The sequence below is a fragment of the Eriocheir sinensis genome, chromosome 51, assembly GCF_024679095.1.
Source record: "Eriocheir sinensis breed Jianghai 21 chromosome 51, ASM2467909v1, whole genome shotgun sequence".
Lineage (NCBI taxonomy): Eukaryota > Metazoa > Arthropoda > Malacostraca > Decapoda > Varunidae > Eriocheir > Eriocheir sinensis.
Window position 1 is genome coordinate 9,958,065 of NC_066559.1, and position 20,814 is coordinate 9,978,878.

Genomic DNA, 20,814 nt, shown 5'->3' on the forward strand with positions numbered 1-20,814 from the left:
TTAGCCCCAATAACATTCCTCTGAGCCACAATGTATATAGATGTTCATTAGCCCCAATAACATTCCTGTGCCACAATGTATATAATGTTTATTAACCCCAATAACATTCTACTGTACCCCCATGTAGATGTAATTTTGTCCCAGTTCACAATCAGGGATCATTGGCGTAAAAAGATGTGTCAGGGTCATTGGGGTAGCACTGGGGTAAAACGACATCTACCGAACCATTTACCGTTGATGAGGTTTCAGGCCCCGCTCCACTGCTAGGCAGTGATTTCTGAGGGCCGTCAACAATTACGATGTTAACTTTGATAATTATCCTCGATGCACTTAATTCAAAACGTCGTAGTGAGTGAGTCTTGATTACTTTCATGAATAGCCTACTGATGTCCTTTAATAAACTTGGCATCATCATAGTCACTTGGCCGTGTTTGGATTCGCACTAAATTATTTCCAACTTGCTGAACATTTAACACACAACTTGTTTTTGAGTATAAACACTGATTAATAACCATGATTGGTTATGTTATGAATTCTCTCAATTTCAGTCTGAAGTACTACACAACACTGGTCATTCGCTGAGTGGTAGATTTCAGGCTTCTTGTACCTCACACAATTTATGCATTTCTTCTCAGCCATGGCGCACTCCTATGATTTATGATCGCCAGTGCATTTGAAACATTTTGGGGCTTCTCCTTTGGTCTTGGCAGTACAGTAGGACTCAAGATGGCCATATCTCTGACAATTGTAACATATAACTGCATGGTATCTGTCTCTCACAGTGTATATTTCCCATTCTAATTTCAACTTGTCACTATTCTTGTAAATCAGCTCTCTCACAGTTGGGTTACACCTCAAAATGTACTGCATCGTGCCACCAGCTGCAGGCTTACTAAAAATCAGCTCAATCTTATTCTGAACATCCTGAATTGTGCGTAAGAACTCATTGTAGTCCAAAATGGTCTCCTTTATTTTTCCTTGGTCTCCTCTTTATGAATATTGCATATCATGAACTTTGGTTTCATCTTTCCAACACTCTTGGTACTAATTTGCTCAACAAACTCCAATTTTTGAGCGGCCTCATCCCTTCTGTTCTCATTATCAAAGTTCATGACAATATTACCTCCATTTGTAAATCTTGAAACAGTTATTTGAATGCCATTCATTGCCTGGGAGACTTCATCGTTCATAGGGTACATGTACCAATGGAGATGTATCGACCTATAGAGACACACTTCAAACAAAAAAACTTAAACTGTGGATGAAGAGACGGATGCATGTTTGTTGTGGCAAAAAAATATTTTAACTATCACCTATTAATGTTATATAGTACAGTAATAGAAGGCCCAATAGAGTAATAGAAGGGCCACTAACACACACACCAACACAGTAATGAAGGGCCACTAACACACACACCAACACAGTAATGAAGGGCCACTAACACACACACCAACGCAGTGACTGATAGGCCATTAACACAGTAAGACGGGCCATTATTAACCTCCATCACACTTTCAGGACTCTCATTAATTGCCCGCCACACCTCGCAGGACTCACCCTGAGGTCCTAAGAGCAGGAGTAGGACATGCAGCCGCGGCCGCAGGACTCCCTCTTCCTCTTCCTCTTGTTTTGGGTCGACTGTCTCTTGTTTCAGGGATTCCTTGATCTTGATCTTGATCTTGATGTCACAGGTGGCTTGGGATTTCTCCCAGCCAGGCCTAGATCCAAGAAGCGTTAGCGATCTCGTTAACCGAGATACCGATGTCGGTAAGCAGCCTTCTCTTTGGATCCGGGCCCAAGCCTTTGTATCGGCAGCTCCTGCGAAAAGAAAACAAAACATGCGGAAAGTCTATGTTCTTCTCGGGGCAAGATATCACTCCCTACATCTTACACGTTACATGCCCTCTTTCACTGCCTCAATCACTCGTCCACTCGTCTCTCCACTCAGCCCCAGCAGCAGCACCATCCACTCCATTCCAGTCCTCCCGTTCACTCCTCGTCCCATCTCACTCACGAAACACATTCATCATTTTCGTTCTCTCCCTGTCATTCAGGGGCTGAGGAACCTCGATCCCATATCACAATAGGCTGAAACATCTAAATTTACATTCACTAGAGAGACGAAGAATGCGGGGAGATATGATAGAAGTATTCAAATGGGTCAAGGGTTACAACAAAGGCGATATAAGTAAAGTATTGAGAATTAGCCAGCAGGATAGAACTCGCAGTAATGGATTTAAATTAGAAAAGTACAGATTTAGGAGAGATATAGGCAAGCATTGGTTTAGTAATAGGGTGGTGGGGGAATGGAATAGACTCAGCAATCACATAGTTAGTGCAGGGACGATAGCTTGTTGAGTAGACTGGATAACTACATGAACGAGGACGACAGGTGGCAGTGAGGTGTGGGTGCAGTAAGGTGACGGGGTACTGGATGCGTGCCTAGTACCGCCGGTATAACGAGGATCAACTGTAATCCCTGTAACTACACCTCACCCATCGTGAGTAGTGGGGAGGATTCTGGAGCTGCCCTGTGTAGGCCACCCGGCCTCTTGCAGTTTCCCTATGTTCTTATGTTCTGATGTCATACTTCTTACATTCCAGCACATGCTGCACGTACAGTCTCGTCCACACCCCGGTCACACTTTGCTGCGGGACTCAGACCATCTATACTTCCTTGCATTTATCCTTCCTTCTCCCTTTCATTCAACTCATTTGCATTTTTCCTCTCCATGGTCACACATCCTTCTCTCACACCAAATGAAATGCCAGAATTTACTCGTTTCTCCACTCACACACGTCCTCTGCATGTAACGAAACACACGAGAAATTAATCCAGACAAGGAAAGGTTTGCCGGGGCCGGGGATCGAACCCGCGACCAGCTTAACGGGAGAGCCACTCCTTTACCAGTCGGCCAAAGAGGTACCCCCCTCGCCAAGTGGGTTATGGGAGGCTCGCCCATCAGGCAAGTCGTGTCACTACACAAATGCTTCCCCTACTCCCCCTATTTTTTCTCAAAACTTTCTAATTGACTCCCTCATGTTCTTCTTATCTGTAATTATTTCACCATTCACCTTTAGACTGTCCACATTTTCACTGTCACAGATCCTCTCAGCTCTCAGGAATCTGTACCATTCATGTCCACCCTCAAGTCCTTTCTCCCTCAGGGTCTGCATCACACTTCTCTCACACTTACTTAATTATAGTCCGAGAGCTAGCTACGGGTGATTTTACCCCAACGAGCCCAGAAGATATAATGCTCTAACTTGGTTAAGTTTATCACCGACAATTGAAAAAGGTTTGTCCAAATTTTGCCCTTGGAGGTCAGCTGACCACATCTTACCACCTGATAATGTTGTCAGTTTTAGTCTCATTATCAATTTGGACAGATTAACTCTGTGCTACTGCATTTTGGTACGTGTAGCTCTTGGGGTAAGACATTTTTACCCCAAGGGCCAAAATCAGACTAAATTTGGAGGGCAGCTGACCCCCTTTTACCACCGAGAAATAGTGTCAGTTATTAGTAGATTGAACTAGATTCATATCTACTGCATTTTATCATTATACTGAGTGAATATGATTCGTGTAGCTTTTGGGGTAAAATCCAACACTTTTAGGGTCTTTTTAAGGGCAGCTGACCCCTTCATCCCCCTTAAATATTCTGTGAGTTATATCGCCATATTATTAAGAATAAATACATAGTTTTATATACAAAGTTTGAAGTGTATAGTTTGAAAAGTAAAATCAACCTCAAAAAGGGGTATTTTGGCACCCCCTGGGGGCAACACCCACCCGAGTTGAAGCAGCTGACAAACCTTTTTCAATTGTCGGTGATAAACTTAACCAAGTTAGAGCATTATATCTTCTGGGCTCGTTGGGGTAAAATCACCCGTAGCTAGCTCTCGGACTATTACTCATTGCATCCATAACCTCCTTGTATCGTCAGTCGCTGCTGCCTCACAGAGTTTCTCCATGCACTTTGATATTCACCCTCAGCCTTTCACTTTCATACTTTTTTTTTTCTCAGCCGTCTGCACGTACTGTTCATACAACCTCTTTTGCTCCTTTCTTGCTTCCCTTACTTCCTCATACTTGTTCTAATTTAATCTCTGCACTTGCTGGTTATCCATCTGTTACTTGGGTTGTCCCTCTGCTATCAGCATTTTGCATAGTATGAACTGCCCAAGTCCATTTCATATGTATTAATTGTCATTATCTTTAACCCCTGTCTGCTCTCCAAGGCATGATCCTCACTCACCATGTGCCTCCAAAGTGCGCCATTTCAGGCCACAGCTCAGGATACTTTTTTCATAGTTTTTATAGGAACATGACACATTTCTAAGCAAAGAAGAATGGGAGGGGACACTATGAGGGGAATAAGAGGCAACAGGGCAGACAGTTAATAGCAAGACTAAAAGAAAAATAGAAAAAAGCTCAACATGAAAAAGTATCTCAATTTGAAGAGAAAAAGAAAATTGCGGTTTTTTATTATTGTTTTCTTGTCATGGATCAAAAAAATAAAGTGGCAAATAATTCAATCACATTTCTTAGAGCAACAACAGGTGTGACTTATTTCTCACATAAACAAGTGAATTGGCCTCACCAAAATACAGTTGAGTATATTTCTGAGTGTGCACACAGTAACAGTTCCTCCACGGCAGTTCATTTCTACCTTTGCACTCAGTCATTATAATATCTTACACCATCATTTGCACATATCAAGGCAGCCACTATAAACAGAATTCATCTGTGCCACTACAGCAGGCTGGGGCCATCCAAGAGGCCCCGCAAGAAAGCCTATCAGCACTGTAGGTGGCACTTAAAAATACAATGGAAAGTCACAAAATGTACTATATATAAAAATAATTGTGGAGCCTGTGATCAGTCGGGAGGTTTGAAGAAAGGTAAGACATGGTATGGTTTGGTGTAGTGTGGAATGGTATTGTATGGTATGGAATAATGTGTTCTTTGTATGTGCCCTCAACGAAACATGAGTCAAGGGTTTAACAGTTGTTAATAGCACAAAAACTGTGCTAGATCGGCATCGCATGACCCTCTAACACCCCCCTAACAATTTATATTATGTAACTAGGGGTCTAAAATGGAAAATGCTGAAAAGTAAAGATGGCGCCACTATAGACACTTGCCTGTGCCACAGCAGGCTGGGACCAACCATCAGGCCCTACTATGAAGGCCTACCGGCGCCACAGGCCAAGACGTAAAAAATAAATAAAAAATACAGCTGACTTTGTTTAAAATGCCATGTTGTAGGGTTCATCAGGGCTAACAAATGTTATCAAACAATGTCATGTCTACAATGCATGGGTAAGCCAGGAAAACAACCTGAAGAGAACAACAACAACAACAACAAGATGGACAATCTGCGACGCCGATAAATTACTGTTTCATGTGTTTCAAAGGTTTCAAGTAATGTGTTTCAAGTTACTGTGTTTCAAGTGTTTCAAGTTACTGTGTTTTAAGTGTTTCAAGGTACTGTATTTCAAGTGTTCCAAGGTACTGTGTTTCAAGTATTTCAAGGTACTGTGCTTCAAGTGTTTCAAGGTACTGTGCTTCAAGTGTTTCAAGGTACTGTGCTTCAAGTGTTTCAAGGTACTGTGTTTCAAGTGTTTCAAGGTACTGTGCTTCAAGTGTTTCAAGGTACTGTGCTTCAAGTGTTTCAAGGTACTGTGTTTCAAGTATTTCAAGTGTTTCAAGGTACTGTTTCAAGTATTTCAAGGTACTGCATTGCAAGAGTTTTGAGGGTAAAGATTATCCCTAAATTTACCCCCGCTATTGACCCCCCAAATTTGTCTATGGTTGGATGCACTTTCAGGTACGAAGGGGAATCACATTAGAATGTTCACATTGTTAGGTGATAAATATCTGAATCAGGTGATTACATAATCAACTCAATATGATGCACTGGACCTTGTTGTAATGAATCAAGATAATCTAGTCAGTAAAGTAACAATAGAACATCTCAGCTATTGCAATCATTGGTAAGCAATGACATTAGAGATCAAGCATGAATGACTTAAAATAAAATACTACAATACCCTCCCGAGTTTCGCGCTCAATCCTAAATTCTTACCATCCCGACTTTCGTGCATTATTGCTCCAAGTTTCGCATTGCTCTGACATGTACGGGTCACGTCTACCTACCATCGGCGTCACGCGCAATTCCTTAAGGCGGTGTCACACTGGCCGTCTTCCTTCAACTGTTGGGGCTATACTGTCAACAGTGGTTGCCCGTGCGTCCAATCGGGAGTGAGTTGTCGGTCGTCCTTATATACGTATGTAAACGTATGTATGTAAACAAACAGCTGACGGCAGTGGCCGAGGAGTGAGCAGTGGAAAATAGCCAACCAAGAAACTCGTAAAGTAGACTGGCAGAGCTGCTTTGTTTACTATTTAATCGATACAGGGCGACTGCTTTGTTTACGTTGTGAATACGGGCAACCGACCATGGCCGTGTGTGACGCAAACCCAGAAAAGTTGGAGTTATACTGGTCGCCCCTAACGCCAACGTAGTTGGAGGGAAAAGGCCCAGTGTGACACCAGCAGCTTAAAGACACGGTCACACAAGCTAGTTTCTCGGGGATTTTCTACAGAAATTATCTCCCGACAATTTTCTGCCTCGAATTTATCCTCAGTTTGGTTACACAGAGGACTGTTGCATTCTGGGATATATCAGCTGAATAGCAAAACAAACAATGGATCCAGATGTTGCAGAGTTTGCTTTGGTGTTTGCTGGAAAAAAAAAAATTGTTCGTTTGTGAGTGGTTAGCTCGGAGACAAAGGGAGAAAGTGCTACAGCGAGCTACTGTTAGTGCTACGAGAACTTAGTAGTGAGGACCCAGACATGATCACGCAGTGACTACGCTTGGACAAGACTCAAGTCCAAGACCTGCTCAACCTGGGTACTCCAAGCTTATCTAGCTTCGTGGAACTCATTGTGGTACTGGATTACATGCGGATAGCTACTAAACCTATCAGCTGACACGCTCTTCTTCTTGTGACCACAACTTACCAACCTCAGAAGAAAATAACCGACATGCTAGTGGCTGAGTTTCTGGCTAGAATTTCAATGAGTTTCCCGTGAAATGCAGCCAACTTTGAATCTCTGTACAAAATTCTCGAGAAACTAGCGGTTGGGTGACAGTGTTCACATGTGCTGGGGCGAGATTCAGTGTAGAGATGCGTGGTAATGGCCTGCGGCAAAAGCTATACAAACTAATGACTTAACTATCAACGTTGACTTCAGATTCACAAAGCTTTCGTTTCGTCATAGTTAGAGGCCGCTGATTGGATGAGCGCCGTTGATGACGTCATAGGACTCGCCCAATCACAAGCGTGTTTTCAGAACTGTCAGCTAATCGTAAGACAGCCAGCCGCCTTCAGCTGCGGCTTCAAAACAACCCGTTCTCTCTTCACATTTTCTTCCTTTTTACACGGTACATATTTTGAGACAATAAGGGAGTAAAATGAAAAAAAAGTCAACCTCTTCACAGGCTGGAACAAATAAACGCTTTTTCAGTTTTCAATACCCTGAGTTTAACGATCCATGAGTTTAGCGCTATACCTGCAGAACGAAGCAAGAGCAAAACAGTGTATTGTAGTGCCTTAAATAAAAGAGCAAACTTCTTAAAATTAAGCAAGAACGGACAGACATGTAATTATCGGGTTATTCTAATGTACATAGTGTGACAAAACTTTATAAATCAATTACTTTCTCAACAGAATAAATTTGTTTACTTTAGTGAAAGCAACATAATCTTAACAATACTAGTCCGCCATCGCTCAATAGCTAAAGCTAACATCATCTTAATGAGGAAACTTGTTATACAGCCTAGAGAAATTTCAAAACTTGAACAAAAATAACAGACTTAATCATGGAGACAGGCAATGAGTAAAAATTTTAATAAGTCAATCAAAGCGTAGATATGAAGAAATATTGCCGCCAATTATAAAAACCAATCCCAAGTCTTTATTTAAGTAAATAAGGAGCAAAGAACAAGATCAGAAGTGGGACTGGATCTTTAATTGACAGAGCGGGTAACTTAGTGACTGAACACCAACACACTTAAAACATATTAATTAAACAATTATTATTCCAGTTTGATGATTGCTTCCACCAATCCTGGCAATGACACAGTTTTAATGAAAATCATGTTCCTACCTTTTCCAATAAATAACTACTGATGGAATTTTGAATGTAGTGCAGTTGTTCAAAACAAATAGAAGTCCACAACCAGAGGATCTTTTTCATCCCAAACTACTTCCGGAAGCAAAAAGCAAAGTCATGTCCATATCTAATATGTACAAGGAGAATGGCTTATCTCTTACTGATTGGAAGGCAGCTAATGCAACACTGATCTTTAATGATAGACAAAAACAGGTAATTACAGGCCCTTTAGTCAAACAGCAGTAGTAGGTAAGCTACTGGAGACCATGCTACAGAGACAGAATTGCTAGTGATAAAGAAAGCCATTCACAAATTAAGGATTCACAACATGAATTCCGTAACAAGAGGTGCCCTTCAACTGACCTACTGATCTTTTGAAATGAACTCTTCTCAATGTAAGACAAAACCAAATCACTGGACATGGTTTACCTGGATTTTCAAAAGGCCTTTGATAAGGCAGGTGAAGTATATGAACGGACCATAAAGTGGCTGAGCTGAGACTCCACTGTTGATCTCCCCCACTCTGGTGAAGGCCAGTGTCTTCCTTTGAGAGCACTGTCAGAACTAATCACAGCGGCATAGCATCATGAGAGGTGCTGGGGGTTGTAAGCCCAGCCCGCAAAGAACTGGGGACATGTGTGAGATAAATTATCTCAATGCAAGTGTCTTTGAAGGGAAATTTGTAGTATTTGCAACTTGAATATACTGTAAACACAGCACAAATATTAAGAGGGGATGCCCACTGCCTGGCCAGAAGTGTTGTTGGTATTTCCACTTCTCAAAGCGTATAAGAAACTGATCTGCTCAGGAAAAATCTTCTTCATTTGTTGGGCGCAGGCCCTCTGGCACTTGCTGAGGTATTCCTAACCCGTAGACGGTAAGTTTATGTAGTCGTTGCCAGTATTTGTATTTTCTGCTACAGGGATGTCACCTTTGTTGTGGCTTGCTATGTCTTCTGAAGGTGGCTGTACTGTCATGCCTTGGAAGGGAGTGTTTGCTGGGGATTCCTTGGACTCTACAAGGTTGGTTTCTTCCTCCTCAGAAAGAGATGATAACCGAACACTCTTGTTGGTATTTGAGGAGAAGGTAAATCTGTGGATCAAATAAAGGTTCAGCAGTCAGTGGATATATAAAACTAGACGCATAACACTCGGAGAGTGCACACCTCCGCCAAAGATCGTCCTGAAAATCGGTATGGGCATCAACTGTGATTCTATGCATCATATGGAAGCATCTGTTTTGAAGTTGATGAAATTCCATCTTTTTGGAAACTTTGACCTTGGGTGAACTTTTTGAGGTCAAGGTTAAAGGTCAATGTCAAAGCCATGCAAGGTTATGTCTTTCCATGAGCTAAAATATGAACCAAGTCTGAAGTCTCTATGATGACGAGAAACGAAGTTATGGCCAAAAATATGTGAATCTGACGTTCTGTGCAAACTTGACCTTGACCTTTGACATGAAAAATTTAATGGGTTCTATTTTGGATGGACATAAAGCTTCCCTGAAAAATTGGTTGAGATATCCGCAAAATTGTGCATAGGAGACTGTTAACGAACAAACAAACAAATAAATAAATAAACATACTGACCGGACCGAAAATAAGAAAAAAGAGAATAGAAGATCTCTTCATTAAAATGTGACTCAACGAAATGGAAAAATGAAATACAGACAAAGTCAACATTAAGGATATCTGAATTATACAAAAAGGACCTAACAGAAGATACTTGGCCAGACAACACACTAGGAACAAAATCAATATTAAGGGGAAGAACTAATACCATAACTTTAAACTGGAGGAACAGGTTTGTGCAGAAATAGAAACTTTAGAACATTTTCTGTTGGACTGTGAAGAAATAAGACAAAACCAAAATTTTATACAGAACACAGAAAGCTAAAGCAGAGACTACTTAATGGCCAATATATTAGTGTTTCAACCATTATCACTGGAAGAAATTGAAGACAGAAAAAACTATATCACAAAAATCTGGATCAGAAGAAAAAAGAAAATTCACCAAGACTAAAACAGTCAACAATTAACGCCAATCAAGAGTAAGGACCGTAAGTGGGAGCCGTTACTTAGGCAATCCCATGCCTACTGGACTGATAACAATTCAGATGCATCTCTGATCCACTATGCAATGGTATGATCAAGATTTTTTACTGGCCCCAAATTAATGACAGGTTGTTCTTATCTCAAATTTCTGAGGTTTGGACTTGGGAACTTCCACATTAGACCAGAAACACTACATGAATGGAGCTCGTGCGATGCTGCGATGGTCAAGACCTTGCTCAAACTTAGTACTTATGTGGAAAGGACTTCAAAGAAGGAAGAGTACACTGCGATGAAGCAGGACGTTTAACTCCCTACACAGAGCAACAAGCACTGCTGGTTTTGGTCTTGTGGGAGACCTTAGGCAGGATTATGTTCTGGGGCCCCATTATGTATCCACCCCCCTGTATTAAAAGTATGTGATTAGGTTATTCCAAATATCAAGCATTAGTAGTCATTATTTTTAGAATGATGAGTATTTTGGGGCCTCTACAGCTGCATGTCTTGTGTGTACCTGAAACCAGCCATGACAGCAAGTGGTGAATAAGACAGTTCACCAAACAAAAATCGTGTGGCAAAAACCTGCACAAGCTTAGGGATTTATATGATGACACGAGTTAAAAGAACAGGACTTCACAACCTTGACTTAATCCTGGAAAAATATGAATAAGTACATATACATCAGTAAGGAAAGAGTACTGATATTTTGAGGAGGTTCTTTGTTGATCATTCATGCCCGACGTTCAAAATTTAAGGTGGGCGACTACGGGGGTACCTCCTGTGCATATGGTATGTCCAATAGCTTTGAAATTTTAGTATGTTGTTTGTTGGCGTAAATGTATGATATTCTGTGAATTTCATGAAATTTGGATAAAGCGTATGGGAGACTCAAACAAAACGTATTTTCTTTTTTTTGTTTCACAGACTTTATTTTTCAGTTAATCGCTTTGAAAAAAAAATACATTTGAAACTTTGTTAAGATATCTACATTTTGCATTTATAAAATTTTAGGTTTTTGTTTTGTCAGAAAAAATAGCCATTTTTTTTCCCTTATAATTTTCTCCATTGTGTCCCGTTTACTTTTTACATTTTTTAGAATTTTATAAATACGAAAACTTGCCCTTTAGTTGTAGTTTTAACTGATACCTAACAAAAGTCGGTCAGATTTTTTATCGATTTCTGAAAATTTTTGGGTGTAAAAACCACTTTTCAAGATAATGGCTCCTAAAGATATTTTTTCCCATTTCATTCATGTCTTGCCATTTGTATTTATCTGATTGGCATGAAATTTTCACATATGATTGTGTATACCTTGTTGACTCACAGGAGAATGATACTGCATCTGGTCCCCCTTTATAAAAAAAGTATTAATCACTCAAAGGTGAGGGTGTCAGAAGGCACCACCTTCCTCATTGTATAGCCAGATTTTATCTACAATTCTCCAGGTTGATATGTCTCATCCTTCTCCTCTTTTCATATCTTCTTTGTCTTGGGTGTTGCATGCCTTGTTCTTTCTTGGTCTAGCCACTGCAGAGATTCTTGCAATCTTGCTTCAGTCCCGAGGATATTTATTATGATGTTTCCATCGGCATACCCAAAGTTGTGTTCCAGGAACATAACCCTCGAGCGGCCATAAATCTTGATTTTCTGGCACGATGCGAATTTTACGTACATACAAGCACTGAATGATACCGTGTGTGTTGGCGCGTGAGTCAGGCTATGACATAATGGCGTGGGACATTTAAAAATGGCCTCCAGGGGGAAGGGGTTTTGATTTTACAAAAACAAATCTCACCACCTGGCAATTTAGGCTATCCCGGCTATGCTGAGTGAAAAAAATGTACTCGTCCAATTTAAAAAATAATCATTGAAAATACCCCGTAGTCGCCCACCTTAATGCAAACACACTGGATGACCAACCCATCACCAACCTTTCTGAAGGTTCCTCCTGTGGCCTGGGACTGAAGACATCGTCGGAAGGGGAAACAGGATCCACAGAACCCTTCATAGAGAGGTAATTGCTCTCAGTGGAATAGGTGGAGGGATGCCGTTCCTCTGGCGTGTAGATTACTCTGCATGGGAGCTCTATCTCAGCCGAGGCAGAATTATTGATCTGCTCCTGAAACGGCAAAGCCTTTTAAAATAAGTTCGGTGGATCTGTAACATTATTACACTCTGAAAGGATGATGTGGTGTCAACACAGCAGAAAAGGAAATTACTCTTTGCATACTCCTTTAAGAGTTAACCTCCCAAGGATATATGTATATTTGCATGTAGAATAAATCTAATACACTTGAACTGCCATTCATGCAAAAATGCCCCTAAACTTTGGCTCAAGATTTCTTGTTGAACTTTTATATAAGTGTACAAATGCTATGTTGAAAACTGAAACTCACTTAAAATTATAATGAGCCATCAGCAAAAAATAATCAAGAATTAGGATGCTTGCATGTACTACTTTGCCAGCATGTAGCTTTATTAGTCCTGATTCCTTTCTAGGGCTGTGGTTCTCAAGCTGGGGTAGGCACACCTCATGGGGCACTCGAGGGAAAGCTTGGCGGTACAAAACAGCTCTCAAAATACCGTTTTTTTTTTTTTTTTTAAGCTGTGGTGCAAAACCTTCCTGCATAGAGCATCTCAGACTGATTTATTCATATTTACCTGAGTACACTTATACTTTGACTCATATGTATAAGGCTAGCTACACATTAACAAGGATTAAGTCAACAGTAAAATTGTATCTTCCTCATTCTGGGCGAGGCGGTGCATCACCACTTCAGGAAACCTCACGGGATACAGAGTAAGGAAACGTTGGGAACCATAGTTGTGGAGGTTGCTATCTTAATTTACCTGTTTCTAAACATGCTCAACCATTCCAGTGTGACACAGAATCCCAGCGGGCCCCTTAACTTGGCTCTAAATTTGGCAGACATGAAGGCTCTCATGATGACTGCCCTAGTAACTGACAGCCTCAGGAAATGCTGGGAAGCAGACAAGGAAAGCACAGTGAGCAAGTTGACACGTGTACCTCCGAGGCTAGGTCTGGGTGAACTAAGGCTAAGTCATGGTCAATCAAGGCTAGGTCAGGGTCAACTAGGCCAGGTCAGGGTCAAGTAGGCTAGGTCAGGGTCAACTATATATATGAGGCTAGGTCAGGGTCAACTGATGCTGGGTCAGGGTCAACTAGGCCAGGTCAGGGTCAACTAGGCTAGGTCAGGGTCAACTGACGCGGCAGTTCATGCTTGGCCTACCTGATCATCTTTGTGCGGTGGGTCATCAAGCTCTTCTGCCTTGGTCAGATTCTCAAAGGTTGGATTGGCCATCATGGTGAGGTAGTCCGGCTCATTCTTGAATCTCTCCTCATTCATTTGAATGTAGACGTCATTCATGACCAAGTAGTCCTAAAGTTTAGAAAAAGTTTTGAGATTAAAATACAAGACAAAACAAGATTAATTCAGCATAATTTTTTTTTGTTTTACTTACATTGTGCATCAAGCTAAATACAGGTAGTCCTTGAGTTGAGACGTATGCAAATTATGACTGGTCATACTTACAACCAGGCTAGTATTTTTTTTTTTTTTTTACGTCGCGGCCTATTGCGCCAGTAGGCTTCTTCCCGGTGGGTCCTGATGGTCGACCCAGCCCGTTCTGGCGCAGGCGAGTGTTTATAGTGGCGCCATCTTGCATTGGTTCATGCTGCCCTCCCCTAGCTCATCTTTAATCCTAGAATCTAGAGTCAAGGTTGATAGGTGGTCTTCTGGACAGCATGTGGGTAGTTTTAAGCCACTCGGCAGCGGCTGAAAAATCCCAGCTTGGTGGCACCGGGCTGGGATTGAACTCGCGTCCTCCTGAACGCGGTGCCGTCACTCTGTCGACTCAGCCACCGCCTCCCCATATTAGTAATGCTTGAGCTTGTGTTTCAAATGTCCCGCTGCGGGGAGAGAAGCGGTATCGGCACGCCTGCACCTCCGATCCCGCCCCTACCCCGCCGCTGCCATCACGAGCTGGCCCCAACCCGGCTTGGCTTGGGCACGGCAGAAGAGGGTGTGTGTGTGTGTGTGGGGGGGGGGGGGGGGCATGCCCCCAACACTTCTCCCCTGTTACCTTTGGAACTCAAGCTGTGAGTACTATTCACGCTTGTGTCGCTTTAGTCATTACTCTACCCGTATATAGGCCTGCAGTTTGCTATACAAGCTTTCCCGCTACATCTAGCAGACACCAGTTGGCTAGCAAAATGGTGTCCACAACAACAGCCCCCGCACAGTATTCCTGAAGCAGCTTCTATAGGTGACTGTTTGCTGGAAACAGCAATCAGTTGAACAAAACATTTACAGAAGGTAAGAAGATGCAACACAGGTGACACTGGCCACTCATATCACTGTAGTCTATCGAATCTAACTTGAGCCTTTAGGCACGGCTCCCCTGAGCCGGGCTAATGCCACAGTCATCACCCCATCACTCTCCTCTGAGGAGCTCACTAACCCCCCCCCCCCCCCCATCCTCTTTCTCTTATTTACGTTATCTATACGTGAGTCTTACATGGTGGCGGAAGGATGAATGGTACGCGGCACCATCGCATGAGCCACGTTGCTAAGTGAAATGGAAGGTTTACAGAGTCGTTGTCTTTCCCTCAAATCCCAAGCCACTATATATATATATATATATATATATATATATATATATATATATATATATATATATATATATATATATATATATATATATATATATATATATATATATATATATATATATATATATATATATATATATATATATATATATATATATATATATATATATATATATATTTACAGAAAAGGAGACAGCTCAAGGGCGTGAAAAAAAGAAACCAATAATGAAAAAAAAAGCCCACTACTTCTGCTCCTGAATAGAGTACAGAGGAGTGGCCAAAAAGAGAGGTCAATTTCGGGAGGAGAGGTGTCCTGGTACCCTCCTCTTGAAAGAGTTCAAGTCGTAGGCAGGAGGAAATACAGATGAAGGAAGATTGTTCCAGAGCTCACCAGTGTGAGGGATGAAAGAGTGAAGATGCTGGTTAACTCTTGCATAAGGGGTTTGGACAGTAAAGGGATGAGATTGATTAGAGAGTCGTGTGAGGCGAGGCCGCGGGAGGGGTGCAGGCATGCAGTTAGCAAGTTCAGAAGAGCAGTTAGCGTGAAAATATCGATAGAAGATAGAAAGAGAGGCAACATCACGATGGAATTTAAGAGGTAAAAGACTATCAGTGAGAGGAGGAGACCTCCCTCACACGTGAGATGCATACTCCATACAAGGGCGGACAAAGCCCCTGTATATGGATAGCAAGTGTACGGGGGAGAAGAACTGGCGGAGACGATACAGAACGCCCAACCTCGAGGAAGCTGATTTAGTGAAAGAGGAGATATGAAGGTTCCAGTTAAGATTTTGAGTTAAGGATAGACCGAGGATGTTTAGTGTTGAAGAAGGTGACAGCTGAGTGTTGTTGAAGAATAGGGGATAGGTGTTTGGAAGATTGTGTCGAGTTGATAGGCGGAGAAATTGAGTTTTTGAGGCACTGAAGTACACAAGGTTCCTTCTTCCCCAATCGAAAATGATAGCAAGGTCTGAGGTTAAGCGTTCTGCAGCCTCCAGTCTGGAGTCGTATATATCCTGTTGGGATGGTCTTCTATTGAAAGAAGTTGAATAATGCAGAGTGGAATCGTTGGCGTATGAGTGGACAGGACAGTTTAATTGTTATGGAAAGAAGATCATTGATGAATAACAGGAAGAGAGTGGGTGATAGGACAGAGCCCTGTGGAACACCACTGTTAATAGGTTTAGGGGAAGAACAGTGACCGTCTACCACAGCAGAGATAGAACGGCCGGAAAGGAAACTTGAGATAAGGGAACAGAGAGAGGGATAGAATCCGAAAGAGGGCAGTTTAGAAAGCAAAGACTTGTGTCAGACTCTATCGAAGGCTTTCGATATGTCTAGCGCAACTGAGAAAGTTTCACCGAAACAGCTAAGAGAGGATGACCAAGAGTCAGTTAAGAAAGCAAGAAGATCGTCAGTAGAACGCCCCTTGCGGAACCCATACTGGCGATCAGATAGAAGGTCAGAAGTGGAAAGGTGCTTTTGAATCTTCCGGTTAAGGATTGATTCAAAACCTTTAGATAGACAGGAAAGTAAAGCTATAGGGCGGTAGTTTGAGGGATTGGAACGGTCACCCTTCTTAGGCACAGGCTGTATGAAGGCATACTTCCAGCAGGAAGGAAAGGTAGATGTTGATAGGCAGAGACGAAAGAGTTTGACCAGGCAGGGTGTCAAAACGGAAGCACAGTTTTTAAGGACAATAGGAGGCACTCCATCAGGTCCATAAGCATTCTGAGAGTTGAGGCCAGAGAGGGCATATAAAACATCATTATGAAGCATCTTAATAACAGGCATAAAGGAGTCAGAGAGGGGATGAGTAGGAGGAATATGTCCAGAGTGGAATTCTTACAGAAAGTTTGAGCGAAGAGTTCAGCCTTAGAGATAGATGGATGAGACGGCGGTGCTGCCATCAGGGTTAAGGAGAGGAGGGAAAGAGGAAGAAGTGAAATTGGAGATATTTTTGGCTAGGTGCCAGAAGTCACAGGAAGAATTAGAAAAAGCAAGGTTTTGACATTTTCTATTTATGAAAGAGCTTTTAGTAAGTTGAAGAATAGATTTGGCACGGTTCCGGGCAGAAATATAAATATCATGGTTAGCTGGAGTGCGAAGGCTCTGGTACCTTTTGTGAGCTGCCTCTTTATTTTTAATAGCACGAGAACAAGCTTGATTAAACCAAGGCTTTATAGCATGAGGAGTAAAAAAAGACCGTGGAATGTAAGCCTCCATTCCAGAGACAATCACCTCTGTGATGCGCTGGGCATACACAGAGGGGTTTCTCTCCTGGAAGCAGTAATCATTCCACGGGAAATCGGAAAAGTACATCCAAAGGTCGTCCCTTTGAGCTGAAGGAAATTGCCAGAAACATCGCCCGTTCGGTGGGTCCAGAGGATGTACAGGAGCGATAGGACAGGATACAGAAATAAGGTTATGATCGGAGGAGCCCAACGGAGAGAACAGTTTGACAGAGTAAGCAGAAAGATTAGAGGTAAGGAAGAGGTCTAGAATGTTGGGCCTGTCTCCAAGACAGTCGGGAATATGTGTAGTGTGCTGAACCAACTGCTCTAGATTGCTTAGGAGAGCAAAGTTGTAGGCTTGTTCACCAGGCTGGTAAGTGAAAGAGGATGAAAGCCAAAGCTGGTGGTGAACATTGAAATCTCCCAAGATGGAGATTTCAGCGAAGGGAGAGTGGGTCAAGATGTGCTCCACTTTAGAGTTCACTCAGTTCAAGTAGTCAAAGAATTTTACAAAGTTAGTAGAGTTAGGTGAGAGATAAACAGCACAGATGTATTTAGTAATAGAATGACAATGGAGTCTTAGCCAGATGGTGGAAAATTCAGAAGAGTCAATAAGGTCGTGGGCACGAGAGCAAGTGATGTCGTTGCGCACGTAGGCGCAACATCCAGCTTTGGATTGAAATTTAGGATAGAGATAGTAGGAGGGAACAGAGTAGAGATTGCTGTCAGTAGCCTCAGAAACCTGTGTTTCGGTGAGGAAGAGGTGAGGTTTAGAGGAGGAGAGATGGTGTTCCACAGAATGGAAATTAGAACTAAGACTGCGAATGTTGCAGAAATTGATAAGGAGGAGGTTTGAGGAGTTATCAAGACACCTCTCAAGTCGGCAGCCAGAAGAGGAGTCCTTCCTGGGGCCCTGGGGGAATTTATGCCCCCCCCCTCCGAGGCAGTTCGTTCATGTGCCATTTTGAATTTTAGATTTTGTTAAAAGGTGTGTGTGTTGTGTGAATATATATATATATATATATATATATATATATATATATATATATATATATATATATATATATATATATATATATATATATATATATATATATATATATATATATATATATATATATATATATATATATATATATATATATATATATATATATATATATATATATATATATATATATATATATATATATATATATATATATATATATATATATATATATATATATATATATATATATATATATATATATATATATATATATATATATATATATATATATATATATATATATATATATATATATATATATATATATATATATATATATATATATATATATATATATATATATATATATATATATATATATATATATATATATATATATATATTGAGTCGGATCAGGACGCTAGTATTCTCCAAGGTGAACTCAACAGATTGTATGACTGGGCGGATAAATGGCAAATGGAGTTCAATGTAGGGAAGTGCAGTATTCTGAGTGTAGGTAGGAACAACCCCTCACATAACTATTGCTTAAATGACACTCTCATCAGCAGGTCTAGGTGCAAGAGGGATTTAGGGGTCTTAGTGAGGTATGATCTCCGTCCAAGGGCACAATGCATTATAGTTAGAAATCGAGCTAATAGGGTACTGGGATTTATTTCAAGGAGCGTAAGCAACAGAAGCCCTGAAGTCTTCCTCAAACTATATTTAGCATTAGTTAGACCTCATCTTGACTATGCGGTTCAGTTCTGGTCACCCTACTATAGAATGGATATCAAAATGTTAGAATCGGTGCAGAGGAGGATGACTAAGATGAGTCAGGGGTTGAGAAACTTGCCATACGAAAAAAGACTCAAACAGTTAAACTTGCATTCTCTAGAAAGGCGAAGGGTGCGTGGAGACATGATCGAGGTTTATAAATGGATGAAGGGCTTTAATAAGGGAGACATTCATAAGGTTTTGTTGGTAAGAGAACCGGGTAGGACACGAAGTAATGGGTTTAAACTGGATAAATTCAGATTCAACAGGGACATAGGCAAAAATTGGTTTACTAACAGGGTGGTGGATGAGTGGAATAGGCTTAGCAGTCATGTGGTGAGTGCCAATACAATTGTCACATTCAAAAATAGACTAGATAAATTCATGGACAGCGATATTAGGTGGGATTAGATACACGGGAGCTTAGGGTCAAAGGAGTTGCCTCGTACAGGCCTACCGGCCTCTTGCAGACTCCTGCGTTCTTATGTTCTTATGTTCTTATATATAATGTATGTATATATATATATATATATATATATATATATATATATATATATATAAATATATATATATATATATATATATATATATATATATATATATATATATATATATATATATATCTATATATATATATATATATATATATATATATATATATATATATATATATATATATATATATATATATATATATATATATATATATATATATATATATATATATATATATATATATATATATATATATATATATATATATATATATATATATATATATATATATATATATATATATATACATAAATAGATAAAATAACGTACAGACTAGCGGTGAGACAGATCGCCATGCACAGATCATCACTCGATGTGTTAACAATGGGGGGTTACCCGGGTCAAGCCACAGACCGGTTTAATCTTAAGTGAGAGTCGATGGACTATACCACGTGTCCTTTATTTTCAAACACTGCCTCGAGGCCAAGGATATATACTATAAGGATAGCTCACTGAAACGTCATCGATGACGTCATGACTGCGGTGCGTCATCTGGTTAACAATCACCCTGCCCTCACGGTAAAAAATGTACTAGAAAACCCTTATTTATTCTTATTCATGATGAGATTTTGCGCTTTTTTGATTGCTAAGGATAAGTAATTAAATTATGCAGCTATTGTGTTGGCTAATAGTATACAATAATATAAATAATGTGATAAACATGGTAAACAAGTTATGAACATTAGTTTTCTACAACTTAATTTGCAGGGGTAACTAATCCTGTCATATATAATGAAAGTAATTATATATATATATATATATATATATATATATATATATATATATATATATATATATATATATATATATATATATATATATATATATATATATATATATATATTGTATAATATTTATGCAAATTATTAACTAAATGAATTTACCTTTACCAAACTTTCACTAAAGAGCTTTATTGGCTTTTCTTTAATGTTATCACTTTCTTGGAAAATGTTTGGACCTCACCCGCGCAAACTTCACCTTCACTTTATCTTTTCGTTTGCAGGCCAAAATCCACTTCTTTAAGGTGTGTTTGTCTCTAGGAAACCTAATGAACTTAACACCTTGACGACTTTCCGCAGTTGAGCCACTGTAACACCCATATACACCACAAATCACCATTTTCACTGAGCAAGCTACGGTGAGAACAAATGAAGTGAGCCAGTTTGCCGCCCAGCACCATTTGTGTACATGTGTGACGTCATCCGCGGTGCATTGTGGGTAAAACAAAAGCTTAGTGAGCTATCCTTATACTAGTATATAATCCTTGCTCGAGGCTCGATCCCCCTTCACCAACACAACGATTTGGTGGTGGGGACCAGGACCAAGACGGAGGCTAACGCCACCATCTTGGAAAAACTTGGCGTGTAGTTCCATTTGTAACATTGCACACG

At 40.5% G+C, this 20,814-nt stretch overlaps 1 protein-coding gene across 3 annotated transcripts in view; it reads right to left on the reverse strand.

Annotated features, from left to right (window-relative positions):
• Positions 1–13,457: 13,457 nt before the first annotated feature.
• Positions 13,458–20,814, reverse strand: part of LOC126982677 (vascular endothelial growth factor receptor 1-like) — a 62,253-nt gene continuing 54,896 nt past the window's right edge. For all 3 annotated transcript variants that reach the window (XM_050834941.1, XM_050834942.1, XM_050834943.1), the window contains one exon: positions 13,458–13,637. In XM_050834941.1, the coding sequence (XP_050690898.1) occupies positions 13,473–13,637 (165 nt within the window). In that variant the 3' untranslated portion in view covers positions 13,458–13,472. The remainder of the gene's footprint in view (positions 13,638–20,814) is intronic.